General features: G+C 38.2%; 1 protein-coding gene across 3 annotated transcripts in view; it reads left to right on the forward strand.

Moving 5' to 3' along the window:
* Positions 1 to 16,629, forward strand: part of ZNF277 (zinc finger protein 277) — a 104,871-nt gene extending 88,242 nt beyond the window's left edge. For all 3 annotated transcript variants that reach the window (XM_036066405.2, XM_036066406.2, XM_078059476.1), the window contains 6 exons: positions 2,041 to 2,173; positions 9,019 to 9,086; positions 10,706 to 10,802; positions 13,008 to 13,050; positions 14,425 to 14,599; positions 16,289 to 16,629. In XM_036066405.2, the coding sequence (XP_035922298.2) occupies positions 2,041 to 2,173; positions 9,019 to 9,086; positions 10,706 to 10,802; positions 13,008 to 13,050; positions 14,425 to 14,599; positions 16,289 to 16,475 (703 nt within the window). In that variant the 3' untranslated portion in view covers positions 16,476 to 16,629. The remainder of the gene's footprint in view (positions 1 to 2,040; positions 2,174 to 9,018; positions 9,087 to 10,705; positions 10,803 to 13,007; positions 13,051 to 14,424; positions 14,600 to 16,288) is intronic.
* The last annotated feature ends 1,231 nt before the right edge of the window (positions 16,630 to 17,860 follow it).

The raw sequence follows: 17,860 nt of genomic DNA on the forward strand, positions 1-17,860 counted from the left end.
CTGTTTTTTAAAAGAAGTATCATATTACCAAACAGTGTACATACCATGTAACATATGCTATATAGGGTATGAAGAGTATACTCTACATCTGGCCTAAGAAATAGAACAGGGATGCCTAGGTGGCTTAGTCAGTTAAGCATCCAGCTCTTGATTTCAGCCGAGGTCATGATCTCAGGGTCAAGTCTACTTGAGATTCTCTCTCTCTGTATCTCTTTAAAATAAATAAATCTTTTTTTTAATAAAGAAATAGAACATTATTAATTCCCTTGAATTTTCATGTGTGCCCTTCCTCATTCATATCTCCCCATTTCTTAATTTTGTCATGGTAATTCGTTTTTCAGTATAATTTTTCACATATTTAGTAAATATATTGTCAAAATGTTGTATGTTACTCAGCTTTATGTGAGACATAACATACTCTGTGCATTCTTTTACCTTTTAGTATTTGTTCACACTTGTATATCATGACACTCCACTTTTCCTAAGATCATATTCTGGTGACTGTATCTAGTGGGTATCTAGAGCTTAGCTTGTAAAATAAGGAAGGAAATTCTCTAGGTCACTAAAATGGCTTTCAAAAATCTATCCACATTTTTCTCTAGGAGAGGGCCCAGTATTTTTTCTCTCAAAACCTAGGTTTTTTTGGTTTTTTTCTTTGTTTTTAAATATTTTATTTATTTATTTTTAGAGAGAGAAAGAGAGCTTGAGTGGGGGGAGGAGCAGAGGGAGAGGGAGAGAGAGAATATCAAGCAGACTCCGCAGTAAGTGCGGAGCCCAACAACATAGGGCTCGATCCCGCAACCCCAAGATCATGACCTGAGCCAAAATCAAGATTCAGACACCCAACCAACTAAGCCACCCAGGTGCCCCTGTATTTTTTTTTTTTCCCAAATGAAATCTCAGCCCACAATATTCAGAGCAATAACATTAAGAAAGAAATATTAAAAGTTCTGAGTTCAAATTCTGGTATCAACACTACATTAATGTCCTTTTACTAAATGATCCTTCATTTATAAAATAATAACAGATGTGCTTTCTAGCAAGATTAGCATAATTTTTTTTTTTAAGATTATTTATTTATTTATTTGACACAGAGAGAGAGACAGCAAGAGAGGGAACACAAGCAGGGGGAGTGGAGAGGGAGAAGCAGGCTTCCCGCGGAGCAGGGAGCCCGATGCGGGGCTTGATCCCAGGACCCTGAGATCATGACCTAAGCCGAAGGCAGACGCTTAACAACTGAGCCACCCCGGCGCCCCAAGATTAGCATAATTTTTTAATGCCATAATTATTTGCTATAAAAGAATATAGTTATTTCTGTGGCACAAGAAATGGTTCAAAGGGTGTTTAGTAGTGATGACAAAGGAATTCGAAATTGAAACAACTGATTTCACTCATTTGAGAGTTTTCATGTAAAAGGGAGCTTAGATATAATCTGTGTGACTCCAAAAAGTGGAACTCTAATGACTGGTAGGGAGAAGTTACAGGCAGTATCCACTGTCAGACTTAGGTTAAGAAAGACGTTTTGTTAGCAATCTGTTCATTTTCATTAGAAAATGAATGTCAGTAGAGAAGGCAAGTAACTTGACCAAGTCTCACAGCTAGTATGTACTGAAACTAGGCATTAAACCCTGCAAATCAGCTCACAGAATATGCCAAGCCATGGACTAATTTGTTGTACTCAGTGGAGGCAGCCAATGCTAGTTATCATTGTAATTATTTGAAGAACATAACTACGTTTTCATTTTTAGAAGAGATAATTTGATTAGAAAACACCACAATAATTTTTGGGTATTAACTGTCTTTGTCACAGTTTGACTATACATAGCCCAGTTGGCCAATGTAGCCAACTACAAAATAAACCAAGCATGCATCCCACGAAGCTGAATGAACGAAGTGAGAGAGGTTCTGACAGGGATGTCGTATCCTACTTGAAGATTCTGTAACCTAAAATGAATAATCGTAAGACTTAAAAATAAAGGACATTTGTAGCAGCTTTCCAGGAGACTTGTGTAATCTGTCAGTGTTTGTGTATTTTTTTAGCTTGCAGTGCTTGTATTGTGAGAAGACCTTCAGGGACAAAAATACACTGAAAGACCATATGAGGAAAAAACAGCATCGGAGGATTAATCCTAAGAACAGAGAATATGACCGATTTTATGTCATCAATTATTTGGTAAGGCTTTCTCTTCATAATTTAAAATTTGATTGCATTTCCACAAACAAAAATCTTTCTAAGGGCTGTCTAATATTTAAACAAGCAATTAGTATAAAAGTCAAAATGTAATCGAGGGACACTTCCAAGCAGTGATTAGCTTCGTAATGGCTAGTTTACAAAGCATAACTTGATTTGGTTTGTCTTTGATTTGCCAGATGTTTACACAGTAAAAATGTCATGTCTCTAGAATTCACAGTGATCTGGACCGAAAAAAAAAAAAAGTATTAATAAACATAAAGCATTTGAGTATCTACATACTCTTGCTCATTTGTTGTATTATCTATTACCTTGAGTCCAGAGACTTCTATATTCTATTCAAAAACCATCTTTTGACATCTGGATGTACTAGGTGTCTTATGCTAGATAACTTTTTAAAAACAATCTCTTCATGGGGCACCTGGGTGGCTCAGTGGGTTGGGCGTTCAACTCTTGATTTCCGCTCGGGTCATGATCTCAGGGTTGTGAGATTGAGCCCCTACTCGGGCTCATGCACTGGGCATGGAGCCTCATTAAGATTCTCTCTCTCCCTCTGTCTTCCCACACACCCCCCTCAAAAAAAAAAAAAAATCTCTTCTCTCTTCCCTCTCTCCCCATTAAAAAAATCCTCCTTTTCCCACAAAAAAAATTTACCATCCTCCTTGGCCAGCTTATCTTTGATGGAAATTTTAGAGAAACCAATCATTTCACTACACAAGAGGACTTTGATTTGTATGGCTAATAGAATGTAATAATGGTGTTATCACATCAAGGATTTTAAATACATTGAAAGTTTTCCTTGCCTAGAAACCTCAATACCATTTCCTGAGCTTTTTGGTTAAGAGAAGGTATTCAGTTGGAGGCAAGTGTCACTAGGGGGGCATTTAGAAATGGAAGAGGGGATTTCGACTGACACAATGACTGGGAGTTCTACTGGCCCTGCCCTACTCTGCTGAATTTAGGGGTGTACATAACAAAGGAAATAATCCACTCGTGTAAAGAAAAGGGTTACATAACTCTCCACTTGAATTAGGAGAAAGGGAGTTGTTTCAGACACTTAAGCAAATGGAAATTATTTTTTTCCTCTCAATAGGAATGAATTAGAATCCAAACTCATGGCCACAGAGGGCATAATTGATTATAATCAACCATTTTATCAATTGGACAGAAACAAACATATCCTGAAATATGTTGGAAATCTCTTGGTGGGGTGGAATTTTTGTCTGTTCTAACTAATCCTTGTAGAGTTAAAATAAAATTTCCCTTGAGAAGCAAGTTTGATATGTGTTTGAAGATTGACTCTGAGAAGTTGCCATGATCTGCTACAAATGTTTTACAACTAGCTAAAGGCAAAGGCACCCTTTGAGTCCTTCAATCTTCTCTTGAAATCACTGTCATTAATTCCTAGAACAAATGCTGCTTCAGGACCCAGCCCAATCCAATGGGGAGTGGACTTCAGTGTTAGCTCTAAGAAATATCAGCTATTGCAGAAAGCTGTGGAAGCAATTTAATAGTACTTCCTTCTGGGGATCTTTTAAAATAATATTCGAGAGCTTGGGACTAGTGGAACATTATATATATAGCTGGAGGTATTTACCTTTTAGAGGAGACTTCAAAGGGACTGTTCACTCAAATTCTGCTGGCACTTTTAGAAAAGTATGATACTTTATTCTCTGGGCATCAAGTAGTACGTCTTTCAAAACTGAAATTGTCTGCAAGGACCAGCTGTCTCTAGATGGGCATGCTAGATTATACTGCCCACTGAGTGCCCAGATATGATGTGGCATGAATCATAGCTTAGGAGCAGTGTTTCAAGAAAACATAAAGACTGTAATAGTATATAAAATGAAAATTAAATCATTTTAGGAGAATATTGATAGAAGTAATTTTTTCTTTTAACTAGCAGCATTTGACTACTTGCTATATGCCAAGCACTGTCTTGGATATTATTAAGTCATTTACTCTTAACCATATCCATATGTCACAGATTTTATTATCCCCATTTTATAGATTTGGAGAGTAGGCACAGATCTTTTCCCAGAGTCACATAGTTAGAACAGGATACATAACCTCTCTGTGTATCAGTTTCCTTCACTTTTTCCTCAGTTGAAATAAGGTACCTACCTCTTACTTTTTTGGTTGGGTTTTTGGTCAAGTAATGATGATGAATTCATAATGATCTATTCACCACCTTCTTGCCTGTTCTCTTTTGTACTAAACTAGAAAGTGAGTCAAGGTCAAAGTAAAGCTGACTTTTTAATAAGCTCGTTAAGGGCTCTGACCCACAACCTTAGCCTTCTTAGCCCTGTATGCTTTCCCACTGAGGTAAATAGCTCACAACAAGAAGAATGATTTTAAAAACAAAACCTAAAATATGTTATGATTAGCCTTAGCATTTTGGAAATTATACAAAATTACCTTAGAAAAGAATTGAATTAGCTAATAAGGTCTCTAAAGATGTAGAAATGTCCTAACGTAGAGAAGTGCTTACCAGAAGTATCAACCTTAATACCATCCTGAGTAGTGTTGTAGATAAAAGGTATAATATATAGAAGGGGTATATAAAAGACTGCTCCAAATACTAATACTGTGTAGTTAGAGAAAAATGAGGGTCAGAGATTGCTCAGCATCATTTTAGTTTCCTTTCAGACACCATGAATGAAAATACTTAATATTTCACAGAAATATTTAACATGAAGAATAAATTCTTCTAAAAGTTTACTTAAGCAATGAATAATGACATTGCTTTAGTTTTAAAAAGGAGAAAAAAACGCTGACAGACACTCACTGTGTATTCCTCTGAGGAACAAGGCTGACATGAGTGATGAACGTGGGGCCAAAGAGAGAACTGTTGTATTAGTCGTCAGGGTCTGCACATCCATTTCTCACATCCTCTTCCCTGCAAGAAGCACTTCCATTGGCTTCATACATTCTACATACATTGGAGTGCCTTCCAGTACCAGACACTGGTGGAGCAGGAAGAAAAATATTACAGACAAGGTGGCTGATTTAAGTCACTACTCAGAGAGTTTAGAGGTCGTATGAGAGACAGGCACGTAAGCACATAATTTCAGCGCTTGGGGGTGGGGTGTACAAAGTTAATGCGTGGGCCTCTCCTATAGCAGCTATGTGCCCACGGGGTTCCTCAGCTCCATCGGAGCAGAGTCTCCAGGCAGCAAGCGATGGCAGCACCCAGGGTATCCCTGGCAAGATGCACTCTATGATCATCATCAAGGGTGGGAGCGCTAAGACACAGAGGGTGTTTTTGACTCTCTCCTGAGCTCAGCAAATTGTTAGATTCCTTTTTCTTCCGTAGGTGAGATAATTTCCGTACTTAATAATTCATATCAGTTTTTGAATAATAACAGACTTGCAAATACATAAAAAGTCACTATGCATAGTCTAGATTACCTACTACACGTTCTCTGTTTTCTCACAAACAAAAGTGTTCGATGAATAGTGGACTAGGATGGTCAAGGGGACAGTTTCCCAGGCAGTTTCACATTCAGATGCCCCTGCCATCATCACTGAGCCTTCAGCTACCTATTCCTAAGGCATTTATGTTTCAAGCCCTGAGTTTTCCTAAAGGAAATTATTTTTGCAGTGGTTTTATCATTTTTTATTTTTTTTATTCTTAAAGATATACAAAGCCATTTGTAACAAAAGTCTGCTCTTAACCTGTTTTTCACAGTTTTAGTATAGTTCTTTCTAATGAAATTATTTACATTTAGAACACTTTTTTTTTTTTTAAAGATTTTATTAATTTGAGAGAGTACAGGTGGGGGAGGGTGTGGCAAGGGGGAGGAGCAGAGGGAGAGAAAGAAGCAGGGTCCCTGCTAAGCAGGGAGCCAGACACAGGGCTCCATCCCAGGACCCTGGGATCATGACCTGAGCTGAAGGCAGACACTTAACTGACTGAGCCACCCAAGTGCCCCCATTTAAAACACTTCTCAACTAGAATTTAAATTAAAACTTGAAAAAAATAAAACATTTCTCTTTCTCTGTTTATAATGGGTTTTTCGTGTAAGTACATATATAAGTGTCTGTGTTGGAGCGGTGGGGATGCTAGATGAAGGGGATTTATATTTTATGTTTTTCTTGTCCACCCTCTCATTGATCATAAACCGTCTGATGTAGGGGGTTGAGGGGGTGTGCTGAACATCTTCACTGACATGCCTTCCAAACTTTGTTTTTCTTGAAATCTTTGCTTTCCTAACATGATTCATTACCAGGCACAGCATCTTAATTAGAGAGTTCTGTCTTTTTTTTGGGGGGGGGTCTTATTCCTATAATAAATCATATATATTTGACTATACAAGGCAGAGCATTCTAGGAAAGCCTGGGCCAGTGTCACGTGCAAACCACTTGTTTCTTGATACACTAACGAACACCAAGTTCCATTTTCCTCTCAAGTGGTAAATGGTTAGTGCTGTTGCCTAGGAAAATCCCTACATGTTATACTGAATACTTGCCAAATAGTATACTGAAAGTTGCAAAATAATGCTTTGGATTTGGAAGTTTGACACTGAAAGCTATTCTATGTCTCTTTGGCCAAAACATTTATTGATAAGCAACATTTGTCCATATCATTGAAAATGGTAATACCACAGATGGCCCTTCTTTGAATAATGTCCTGCAACAATGACCTTAAAGTACAGGTCCAGAGAGATCAAGTAATCCATGAAAGATGTAATTCATCACCAAAAATTCCAACTAACAAGGATCCTGTTGGCAGTGTTGAAGCCATTCCTCGTGTCCATAATGAGGTTCAGACATTTCATGATAACTCTGGGAAGTACATTATAGAGTCCAAATTAACTATCTCTAATGACATTATGGTAAATCTCTGTGTGTCTGAGTTTATGCATCATTTAGCTGATAGATAATGACAGCTTCAAAACCTCTCATTAAGTTGATGAATGATAGATTTTCTTTTTTCCCTAAATCATAATGGACCTTGTAGTTCTTTGTTTTTGCTTAAGTGAATACCTTTTTTGAGAAAAGAAGTTCAAAATTGAGAATAAATTTTAGTTTTTTTTTTCCAAAAGAGGAATATCAAACAAGAATGTCTATATTTATAGCAGGTCAGGTTGGACTTGACTGTAACCATAGTTTAGCTGCTTGGAAAGGTGTCCATTACTGTTCCTACATCCTTCTTTAGTGCACTGTCTGCTTTTGCATGGCACAGTGGTAAAATTGGATGGAGAAAGAAGAAAAGATAAGAAAGAGGAACAAATGACTCAAGAATAGAAAAGATAAATGGTTAGGCCAAAAGAAATCATTCCTGCTCATTACTCCATAAAGTTTTGCTGAAACTATGACTAAATTTGCCAGACATAGCCCTAAGTGGGTGCAACTTCTCCGTGAACTGTAAGAGATAAAAGGGATTGAAGTAGATATTTGAGCACTTAACTGTTGCCTGCCACCGTGTACTTTATATACAGGGATACCTTGTTTTATTGCACTTTGCTTATTGTGCCTCGCACGTTTTTACAAACTGAAGGATTGTGGCAATGCTGTGTTGAGCAAGTCTATCTGTGCCATTTTTTCAACAGCATTTGCTCACATCATGTCTCTGAGTCACATTTTGGTAATTCTCGCAATACTTAATTAAGGTATATACATTGTTTTTTTAGACGTAATGCTTGCACACATAATAGAGTGCAGTGTAATGTAAAAATAACGTTTATATGCACTGGGAAACCAAAACATTCATTTGACTTGCCTTACAGTGGTAGTCTGGAACCAAACCTGCAATATCTCTGGGGTGTGCCTGTACATGAACTAATTTATTTAATCACCTTACAAAAACCTTTTGAAGTAGGATCCAAATTGGCCTTAAATCTTTAGACTTTTTCAGTTACAATTCAATTTAAAAATACTTTCTAGTACTTACTGTATGCCTGGCTCTGGAAATGGACATTCTGGTGGAAAAAACGAATAGCGAATGAGAAAACAAATAGATACACAGAACTGATTTCAGGCAGTGATTGATGTTTAAAAAAAATAATAAAACATCATAGGGGAATAAAAAGTAACTGGGAGCAGGGGTGTTGCTTTAGACAGAGGAGTCAGAAGAAGAGGTGATAACATTTAAGCAGATGCCCCCACACCTGAGCCACACAGTTATGTGAGAGAGCAGTGTTCAGGCAGACGTTCCAGCAAGTCCGGAAGTAGCCGGTGGAGGTGAGCTTGCTGCTTTCAAGGGACAGCAGAGACACTGATCTGTCTGGAGCAAACTGAGACAGAGAAAAAGTGGTGGGACATAAGGGATGGAGAAGGAGCCGGAGCAGATCTTCCAAGCCATGATAAGGCCTCTGGATTTTGTTCTAAGTGTGGGAAGAAGCCATGGGAGGGTTTATACAGACAGGGAAGTGTCCTTTAGAAAGATCACTGTGGTTGCTGTTTGAAAAATAGACTGTAGGGGCCTTGGGGAGAAACAGTCCGGCTAGCTGCGTGTTCCACAGGCCCCAGCAAGAGATAGTTTCGGGTTTTTAAAAAGGTCCCCAAGAGATTCTACTGTGCATCCAGGGTTGAGAAACTGGTTTACATTTAAGAGAAAGGAATTTGATTGAAAGAATATCACTCCTTCTCCAAGAAAAAAAACATATTAAGAGCATTTTAGGATATATCCTTCCTTGTCACTGAAATAACTCTTTTAATAAATCCTACTTGAATTGATTTAAAACCAGTGAGTATGTGGTTTTGAGTGGGTTTTTTATGGGGGGTTTTTTTTTTTGTGTGTGTGTGTGTCTATTTTCTCTCTCCTTTCCTCTCTTCCCCCTGCTCCCTCCATTTCCCTAATCTCTCCGTTCTTCCCACAAAAGGAACTTGGAAAATCGTGGGAGGAAGTTCAATTGGAAGATGATCGGGAGCTGCTAGACCATCAGGAAGAGTAAGATTTGTTATAGCTGCTAATTAATTGCTGTGTTTTAAGAGTAGGAAAACATTTCTTTAATTTGGTTTAAAATTATTATTCTGAAGAGAATAGAAATGAAGAAAATTTTCTGAGTCATGCATCCGTCCATGTAATAGTGCAAAAACTTGAATTCAAAGTAACTTTGACATAAAAATCACTAAAGCAACGTTATTCCAGCCAAATAGTGTTTTGCCATTAAAATTGTTAATTGAGGGGTGCCTAGGTGGCTCCGTCGGTTGAGCATCTGACTCTTGGTCTTGGCTCAGGTCTTGATCTCAGGGTTCTGAGATGGAGCCCTGCATCAGGTGCTATGCTCAGTGTGGAGTCGGCTTGTCCCTCTCCCTCTGGTCCTCCTCCTCTGTCTCTCTCAAATAAATAAATAAAATCTTTAAAAGTAAATAAATAATAAAAAAACTTTAGGGGCGCCTGAGTGGCTTAGTCGGTTAAGCATCTGCCTTCGGCTCAGGTCATGATCCTGGGGTCCTAGGATGGAGCGCTGTGTCTCCCTGCTCAGCAGGGAGTCTGCTTCTCCCTCTCCCTTGGCCTTCCCCCCTCCCCCGCTTGTGCTGTCTGTCACTCTCTCTCTCTAATAAATAAATAAAATCCTTAAAAATAAATATGTAAATAAATTAATAAAAATAAAATTTTTAAAGTTTTTTAAAAACTGTTAATTGAACACACAAGTAAAATATAATGCAGAGAAAAATACATTCCATTGGTGTTTTACTCACTTGGTTGGTGCCCAGACCTTGAAGTTACACAACCTTTGAACTCTCCATGCTGCTTATCACTGGAGTAGAGAATGTAACAGAATTAAAGTTAACCTTGTTCCATGTTCATCCCATTGACCTAGTTAAAACATTCACAGCTTCTTTCCTTAGAATTACAAGCTTGGGAAGTGTTCTTTTCAACCTAAAATGATTACCTGTTATTCATCCGCTTTTCCTTCAAAGCTGCTTGGCCTTTTTTCTCTCCTGGGATTTCAGTTTTCTGGGCTTAGGAATGACAAGAAGTTGGCAGTGTCTTAAAAATAAATGCAGGGGGTGAGGGGTAGGTAGGACTGGTAACCTGGGTCCTGTATGGTTTTTGACTTCTCTGTTTACTGCCAGATTTAACACTTGCCCCATTTAAAATGATCACTATTTCTCACATGAAAGATATATGGTTTGCCTTTTTAAAACACACCATTTGTCATGCAGAGACACACTCCCAGCATCGCACCTCACAGCGTGTGTACTTAGTGGTTGTGACTAATGAGAAAGCATCTACTGATATGCCTCTTTTGCAAAGTAAACCTAGTTGTGTCAGAAAGACATTATACTGATTCTGTAGTAAAATAGCTGCTCAGAAGAGAAGCAAATAGAAGAAAATAGAGCAGCACCTGTTCGCTATTTATATTAATTTCATGGTGCTGCTTTGAATTTCAAAAGCTGTATCAAAAAGTCATAATATGATGTGACAATCTTTACAAAGATGTCAGAGTTGAAAGAGATTGGCAGGGTTTCCCAGCGAGGAGGAAGTAATACCAAGTGACTGCGTAGTACACCCTCTTAATGAGGAGAATCTCTTTATTTGCTGTTTGCTTTTTAACACAGTGACTGGTCTGATTGGGAAGAACGCCCTGACTCTGCTGTCTGCCTATTTTGTGAAAAGCAAGCAGAAACAGTTGAGAAATTATGTGTCCACATGGAGGTGAGATATTTTAATTCATTTGAATTTTGTTTTGTTCTGACAGGGGGAAGCTGATCATGATTGCAATCTTAAAAGCTTATAAATTTAATTTGTCATTATCCTATTCCTAAAAGAGCTGTAAGCAGGGCACTTGGGTGGCTCAGTTGGTTAAGTATCCAACTCTTGGTTTCAGCTCATGTCATGAACTCAGAGTTGTGAGATCGAGCCCCACGTTGGGCTCCACACTCAGCGTGGAGTCTGCTTGAAAGATTCTCTCCCTCTGCCCCTCCTCCTGTGCTCACTCGTGCCCTCTCTCTCTCTCAAATAAATAAATAATTTTTTTATTAAAAAGAACATGCTTTAGGCAAAAAAAGAAGAGACAGGCAGATCCATCAAGGAGAACCAGAACTCAGGGCAATTTAGTACAATGCACAGGATCTGTGCAAACTGTTAGGGTGGGATTTCACAGACCACTGATGCCATCCTACCTCTGAGGTGTTTATGAGATAATTCTAGTTTAGAATGTGGGGCCTGCAACCATGATTAACAGTAGTCAAGACATGGACAGGTTCTGAGTCTTTTTTCACTGCTTGCTGTGCTAGTGAATAAGGAAAGCGGAAAGGGGAAAGTTCCCTTCACCAAGCCCTTGAGGGAAATGGGGCAGGGGGACATGGGGGATGTAGAGGCAGAGAGGGTATGGGGTGTGCTTGTGCAGCTCCTACCGTTTGGATTTGGAGGGAAGAAATTTGAGGGTATTTCCAGTTCATGTGTTCCCTTCTGGATGCCATTTTTATGTTATAATGAAGCTTGAAGCTAGTAGTTCTAAACCTTTTTTTCACCCCAGTATATCTGAGAGATGACACACTCCCAACATCTCTGATCCTCGGCTGGACGGTGGGGGTGAGGAGGGGAACATCTAATGAGTCATGACAGTATCGCAGCTTGGGGGTAGAGGGGTGATTATAATAAAAAAAAATATTACTGGATGATTCTGATGTGCTCTCCCTCCCCTCCCCCAGCCATCTCTGCCAACAGTGACACAGACTATCCTGTTTCACCCACCTTCTCCCCACTCGCATTCAGAAACACCGTTCTTAGTTCCATTAAAAAAAAGAAACTAGGGGCGCCTGGGTGGCTCAGTCGTTAAGCGTCTGCCTTCGACTCAGGTCATGATCCCAGGATCCTGGGATCCAGCCCCGCATCAGGCTCCCTGCTCGGAGGGAAGCCTGCTTCTCCCTCTCACACTCCCCCTGCTTGTGTTCCCTCTCTCGCTGTGTCTCTCACTGTCAAATAAATAAAGTCTTTTAAAAAAATAAATAATAAATAATTCTTTAAAAAAAGGAAACTAGAAGGTGTGTGAAAGGCCATGAGCATTTACCCTTATGAAAGCAGAGAGTCGTTTTCTCTGAAACAGGTTGCTAATAGTTTATGTGTATAGTTTCCAGTGTTTAACTTTAATTCATAATATCTTAATATCTTTGAATTGAAAGGAGTCTTAATACCCCAACCCTGTGTAGGAATTTCCTTTGCAACATCCTTGACCTGTGTCCTCAGCCTCTGCTCAGTCACTTTCCGTCATAAAGTACCATGGAATTCCTAATTATCGTGCCTCTGATGTTACACTGAATGCCTTCATAGGGAGTTAGATGGTCTTCATTCTCTGTAAGCTTTTAAGTTCAAACATTTACCCAGATGGACGATTACACGAGTGAAACAGAATAAGGCTGCATTGTAAAAATCAAAAGAAATGTAATTTATGGGAAGATGTCAGTGAAGAGAAATTTGTATTAAACAGCGTATTTAACAGCATAAAATGAAAAGCAGATTTGTAAAATTACCTATCTACTTGTGTAGCAAAGGACCTATATCCATAATTGTAGTCCAGGCACACAATATAGTAAGTAGGGCCACATCTTACTAGAGACTGAGGACACTTTTGTCAGACTGCAGAATGCATACATAGTAAATTGTGAAAACTGTAGATACAAACTGTGAATAATTAAAATGTTTGAACTGATTGGCATGACTTGTTTGGACTGTGCTTTAAAAAGTAGTTGGATGTGGTGGGGGGAAGCAGTTATATTTCGAATACTTCAAAAGCAGAACATGATGAACAGACTGAGTTTCAACAGTGTTCAAACTCCTATGAATAAGCCGTCTGTTTATAACTTCAGCTTAAAAGATTAAACAATTTATATGCTCACAGATATTCATTCCTTTTTTTAGGATGCTCACGAGTTTGATCTCCTTAAAATAAAGTCAGAACTTGGTGAGTTTGATTCAGAAGTTGTTTTCCATGATGCTGCGTTTTTATACACCATCCTGTAAATGATGCCTGTGTTCAGTAGTCGTGATGAGAGAGTGCACAGCCAAAATGTGTCTCTCCACAGATGGTCTCACGGGATTGCCTGAAGCAATGATTCACAACCATTTTGAACTGTAATATTCAAATATGGTTTTTTATTTCATATGGTCTTTCTTCTTTCCTACATATATGAATGCTTCAAATAAAATACAAGTTAAGGGTTAGTATCTATTATAAATAAAGTGGAGGGAGCTAACGGAAAGACCATGGATTTTGAAGTCAGACTAGAGTTCATATTCCAGCTCCAGCACTTACTGGCTGTGTGACATAAGGCCTCGGGTCAACAGAATGTGAAGGGAGTAGATAATGTATATAAAATACCTACTGTACTGCTTGGCAGTGTAGCTAGATTATTTATCACAGATGGACCCAATTGCATCATTCTCAGTATCAGTATGATGGAAAGATTAGGGTCATGAAGATGTAAATTACTGACTTGCTAATGGATCAAAGACAGTAGAAAGCTCACTTCCCACACCTCAGCTTACTACTTTCCTAGACTCTGGAATGTGTTGCTTTACTTTGCTGTTCTTACAGACATGTATATATGTCAAATGTTGGCTCTACCACCCACTAGCTGTGCAACCTTGGACAGTTTCCTAATAGATAATGTGCGTATGATAATACTACCTATGTGGTAGAGTTTTGCAAGAATTAAACATATTAATGCATGGAAACTGATTAGAACAGTGCCTAGCACATAAGCCCTATATAAGTATTGGCTGTTATTGTTTGGTATCTATTATTCTTTTTTTTTTTTTTAAAGATTTTATTTATTTATTCATAAGAGACAGAGAGAGAGAGAGACAGGCTCCCCGCTGAGCGAGGAGCCCGATGCGGGACTCAATCCCAGGACCCTGGGATCATGACCTGAGCCGAAGGCAGACACTTAACCATCTGAGCCACCCAGGCACCCCTTGTATCTATTATTCTTTATAATTGTACTGCCTCTTCAGGTTGGTTAATAAAGAGAAGTGGCTCGGGCACTTGGGTGGTTCAGCATTTGACTTCGGTTGACATCAGTTAAGCATTTGACTTCGGCTCAGGTCATGATCTCAGGGTCCTGGGATCGAGCCCCACCTCGGGCTCCATGCTCAGTGCAGACTCTGCTTGTCCGTGTGCCCCTCCCCCTGCTCATACTCACTCTCTCTCCCTCTTTCAAAGAAAATAAATAAAATCTTTTTTTAAAAAAGGAGACATGGCTCTTTTAAAAAATTATAACAGTACAAAAATGGGTCTGACCAGTTGTCTAATGATTGTATAAACTATCATTTTCAGGATTAAATTTCTACCAACAAGTGAAACTGGTCAATTTCATTCGGAGGCAAATTCACCAATGTAGATGTTATGGCTGCCATGTGAAATTCAAATCCAAAGCAGAGTTAAGGACTCATATGGAAGAAGCTAAACATACATCACTGCTTCCTGAAAGAAAGACATGGGATCAACCAGAGTGAGTACTACTCAACCAAACATATACTTCTTAGCTCCATATCTCTTACTTGTTTTTATTCAATTCTCCAAACCTAAATAAAAGAGAAACATACATGTATAGAAAAAAGTAAAAATCTTCAAAAACCTTATTTTTAAAGGAATCCCACTTTTATAAGTGTAACCAGATTTTGTGGTATGAAGATAAAGATGTAGATATAGAAGTATAGATTTTTCCATTATATTTTGTTAACAACAGAATATTGTAAGCATGTTTCTATATCTAATACATATCGATTGCATCATTTTTAATGGTTGTCAAATATCCCATTCAATAGATATACCCTAATTTGCTAGATATTGAGGTTGTTTCTTGCATTTTGCTCTTTTAAATAGTAATACAATGAGTATCCATCCATATGCCTGCATTGTTGCACACTTACCCAATTTTTCTTTTAGATAAACTCCTAGAAATAAAATTACTCTGTCAAAGAGTACACAACTATTAGGGTTTTTGGTATATATTTTTCATCTCAGCACTTTATAAATGTTAAGCAGTTGGTCCACTGATCTGTACTATGGAGGTGGTATCAGACTTCTTTGCCAGTTCAGCCATCTGGGCTGGTTCTCATAGTCTGGACAACTTTAGCTGAGAGAACCTCTGAGAGGTTGTAGGGTTCTAGCTGCCTGGAGGTTCCTCTCTTCTTAGGAAATGTTAAATAAGCCTCCTCCCTCCCCCGCCCCCAACTCTTCCCCAACACTAGCCCCAAAGCTCTAGATTTTCCTCTAGAAAATCCCAGATTTCAGGGCACCTGGGTGGTTCAGTCAGTTAAGTGTCCAACTCTTGGTTTCGGCTCAGGTCATGATCATAGTAGGGTCATGAGATCGAGCCCCACATCAGGTTCTGCACTCAGCATGAAATCTACTTGAGATTCTCCTTCTGCCCCTCTGCCTGCTCACACTCACGTGCTCTCTCTGTCTCCCTCTCTCTCTCTAAAATAAATAAATACAATCTTTTAAAAAAAGAAAGAAAATCCCAGATTTGTGAGAGGCAAAGTCGGTCCTGGATTGCCTGAGACCCTGTTCCTGTAATTCTTAAATAAAGTGAAATCTTTAGAGATACTCCAGAACTAACTCCTAAGTGTGTCCAGAAAAGGAACCTGAAAAATAGACTTAAAATTCTATAGATGTTTTAATTTTTGATCACCTAGAATGAAGGAACCAGTAGTGATTAAGTTGGGAAGAACACACACACGTTCAAGGGAAACAATGTTTTCATCAGATATTTAAAGGATTCATGTATGAAAAAGTAGCCATATTTGAGTTTTGGTAATCTGTAGGGAAGAACTGGGACCTTTGAGTAGAAATGAAGGGGATGTCATTTTTAGCTTCATCCATGGCGCTCTATCTGTCTAACAACTAGAGCTGTCCAGTACTGGAGTAAGCTGCCTTTCGAGATAGTTTTTGTGGGACTATCAAGCACAGGCTGAATGGGCAGCTAGCAAGGATACTGGTAAGACTGATACCAGCCAGTAAAGGTCAAAGTAAAAGTAATTCAGAAGTTGTCTCCCATACCACCTTTGCAAAATGCTGTCGAAATTGTTGGCAAGGAAACCTAGCAGAATTATAGTAAAGTGTATGTTCAACTGCCTAGAAACTTTACTGGATAATTTATAGTTTGGTTGTTCAGTATATCTGTGGTTGTTTTCAGGTATTATTTTCCAACCTATGAAAATGACACTCTACTGTGTACACTGTCTGACAGTGAAAGTGACCTGACAGCTCAGGAACAAAATGGAAATATTACCATCATCAGTGAAGATACATCTAAACTGCATGCTTTGAAACAAAGTAGTATTTTGAACCAGTTGCTACTACAAGAGGGCTTGAAAAACTAGAAGAAAATGCCACAGAAGCAACTTTTCATGTTTTTCTCTTATGAAACAAACTCAGAAAAATAGTTTAAATTTGAACATTAGCAAAGGATTAGTCCTTGGTGAAATAAAATTTTTAAAAAGTACTTTGCAAAAAATAAAATGAGGACTTTTTGTATTTTTGGCTATAAGTTTTACTATGTAATCATTATAAATGATCTCATTTCATTAGACTCGATTATCTATAATAAGGAGGACATGCGGGGCACCTGGCTGGCTCAACCGGCAGAGCATGTGACTCTTGATCTTGGGGTTATGAGTTCGAGCCCCACGTTAGGTGAAGAGATTACTAAAAAAAAATATTTTTTTAATAAGGAGGACATGTAAATCACAAAGAATTGAAGTGTTCAAATTATTTATAAAGTTAGTTTCAGCCAGTAATTTCAATTTCCTCCCCCACAGGCTGTCTTCATCCAATAAGTCACAAAATTTGACTACACTCGGTAAACTTTAAATGTAGTGACCAAAAGAGGAGCCACAAAAGAAAGGAAAAATGGTCAAAGACCTGGAGAATGCATAAATTAGAAGCAATTTCAGAAAAGTCCAGATCTGACTATATTATCATTACTGCTTTCTACCTAGAGTAACTCCAAACTCCCTAAAATGGGCATCAAGCCTCTTGTCTTCTACAATGTATATATCATTAGCAGATCAATACCATTTTTAAAAAACATAAACACAAAACCATTGTGACATCTAACAAAATTAACAATACCTTCTTAATATCCTATGTTTTCAATTTTCCCTCACTGTCTCAGAATGTCCTTTTACAGTATTATCAGTTACAGGACAAATACTGTATACTTCCTAATCAGATGCACAGAGGATGACAAAATATCATGCTTAAGGATTCCTCCCAAAAATGTGTAACACAAATATAACAAACATTAATCAAACCCAAACTGAGGGACAATCTACCAAATAATTGGCCTTTATTCTTCAAAAGTCAAGGTCATGAAAAACAAAGACTGAAATACTCTTCTAGATTAAAGAAAACTTCAGAGATAATACTACATGTAATCCTGGATTGGATTCTGGACCAAGAAAAAATTTTCTTTTGCTATAAAAGATCTAGTGGGACAAATGGCACACTTTTAATAAGGTTGTAGCTAATGTTAATTGGTGTTAATTTCCAGATTTTGATAATTGTACTGTGATTATGTAGGAGAACGTCCATGTCTTTAGATAATACACAGTGAAACTTACAGGTAAAGGAGCATTTTTGGTTGCAACTTACTCTCAAAAAACAAATGTGAATATGTAGACAGAAAAATGCTGAAGTGAATGTGATAGGTTGTTAACATTTGGGGAATCTAGGTGAAGGTTATATAGCAATTCTTTGTACTATG

Source organism: Halichoerus grypus, chromosome 12 (assembly GCF_964656455.1).
Source record: "Halichoerus grypus chromosome 12, mHalGry1.hap1.1, whole genome shotgun sequence".
NCBI classification, from domain to species: Eukaryota; Metazoa; Chordata; class Mammalia; order Carnivora; family Phocidae; genus Halichoerus; species Halichoerus grypus.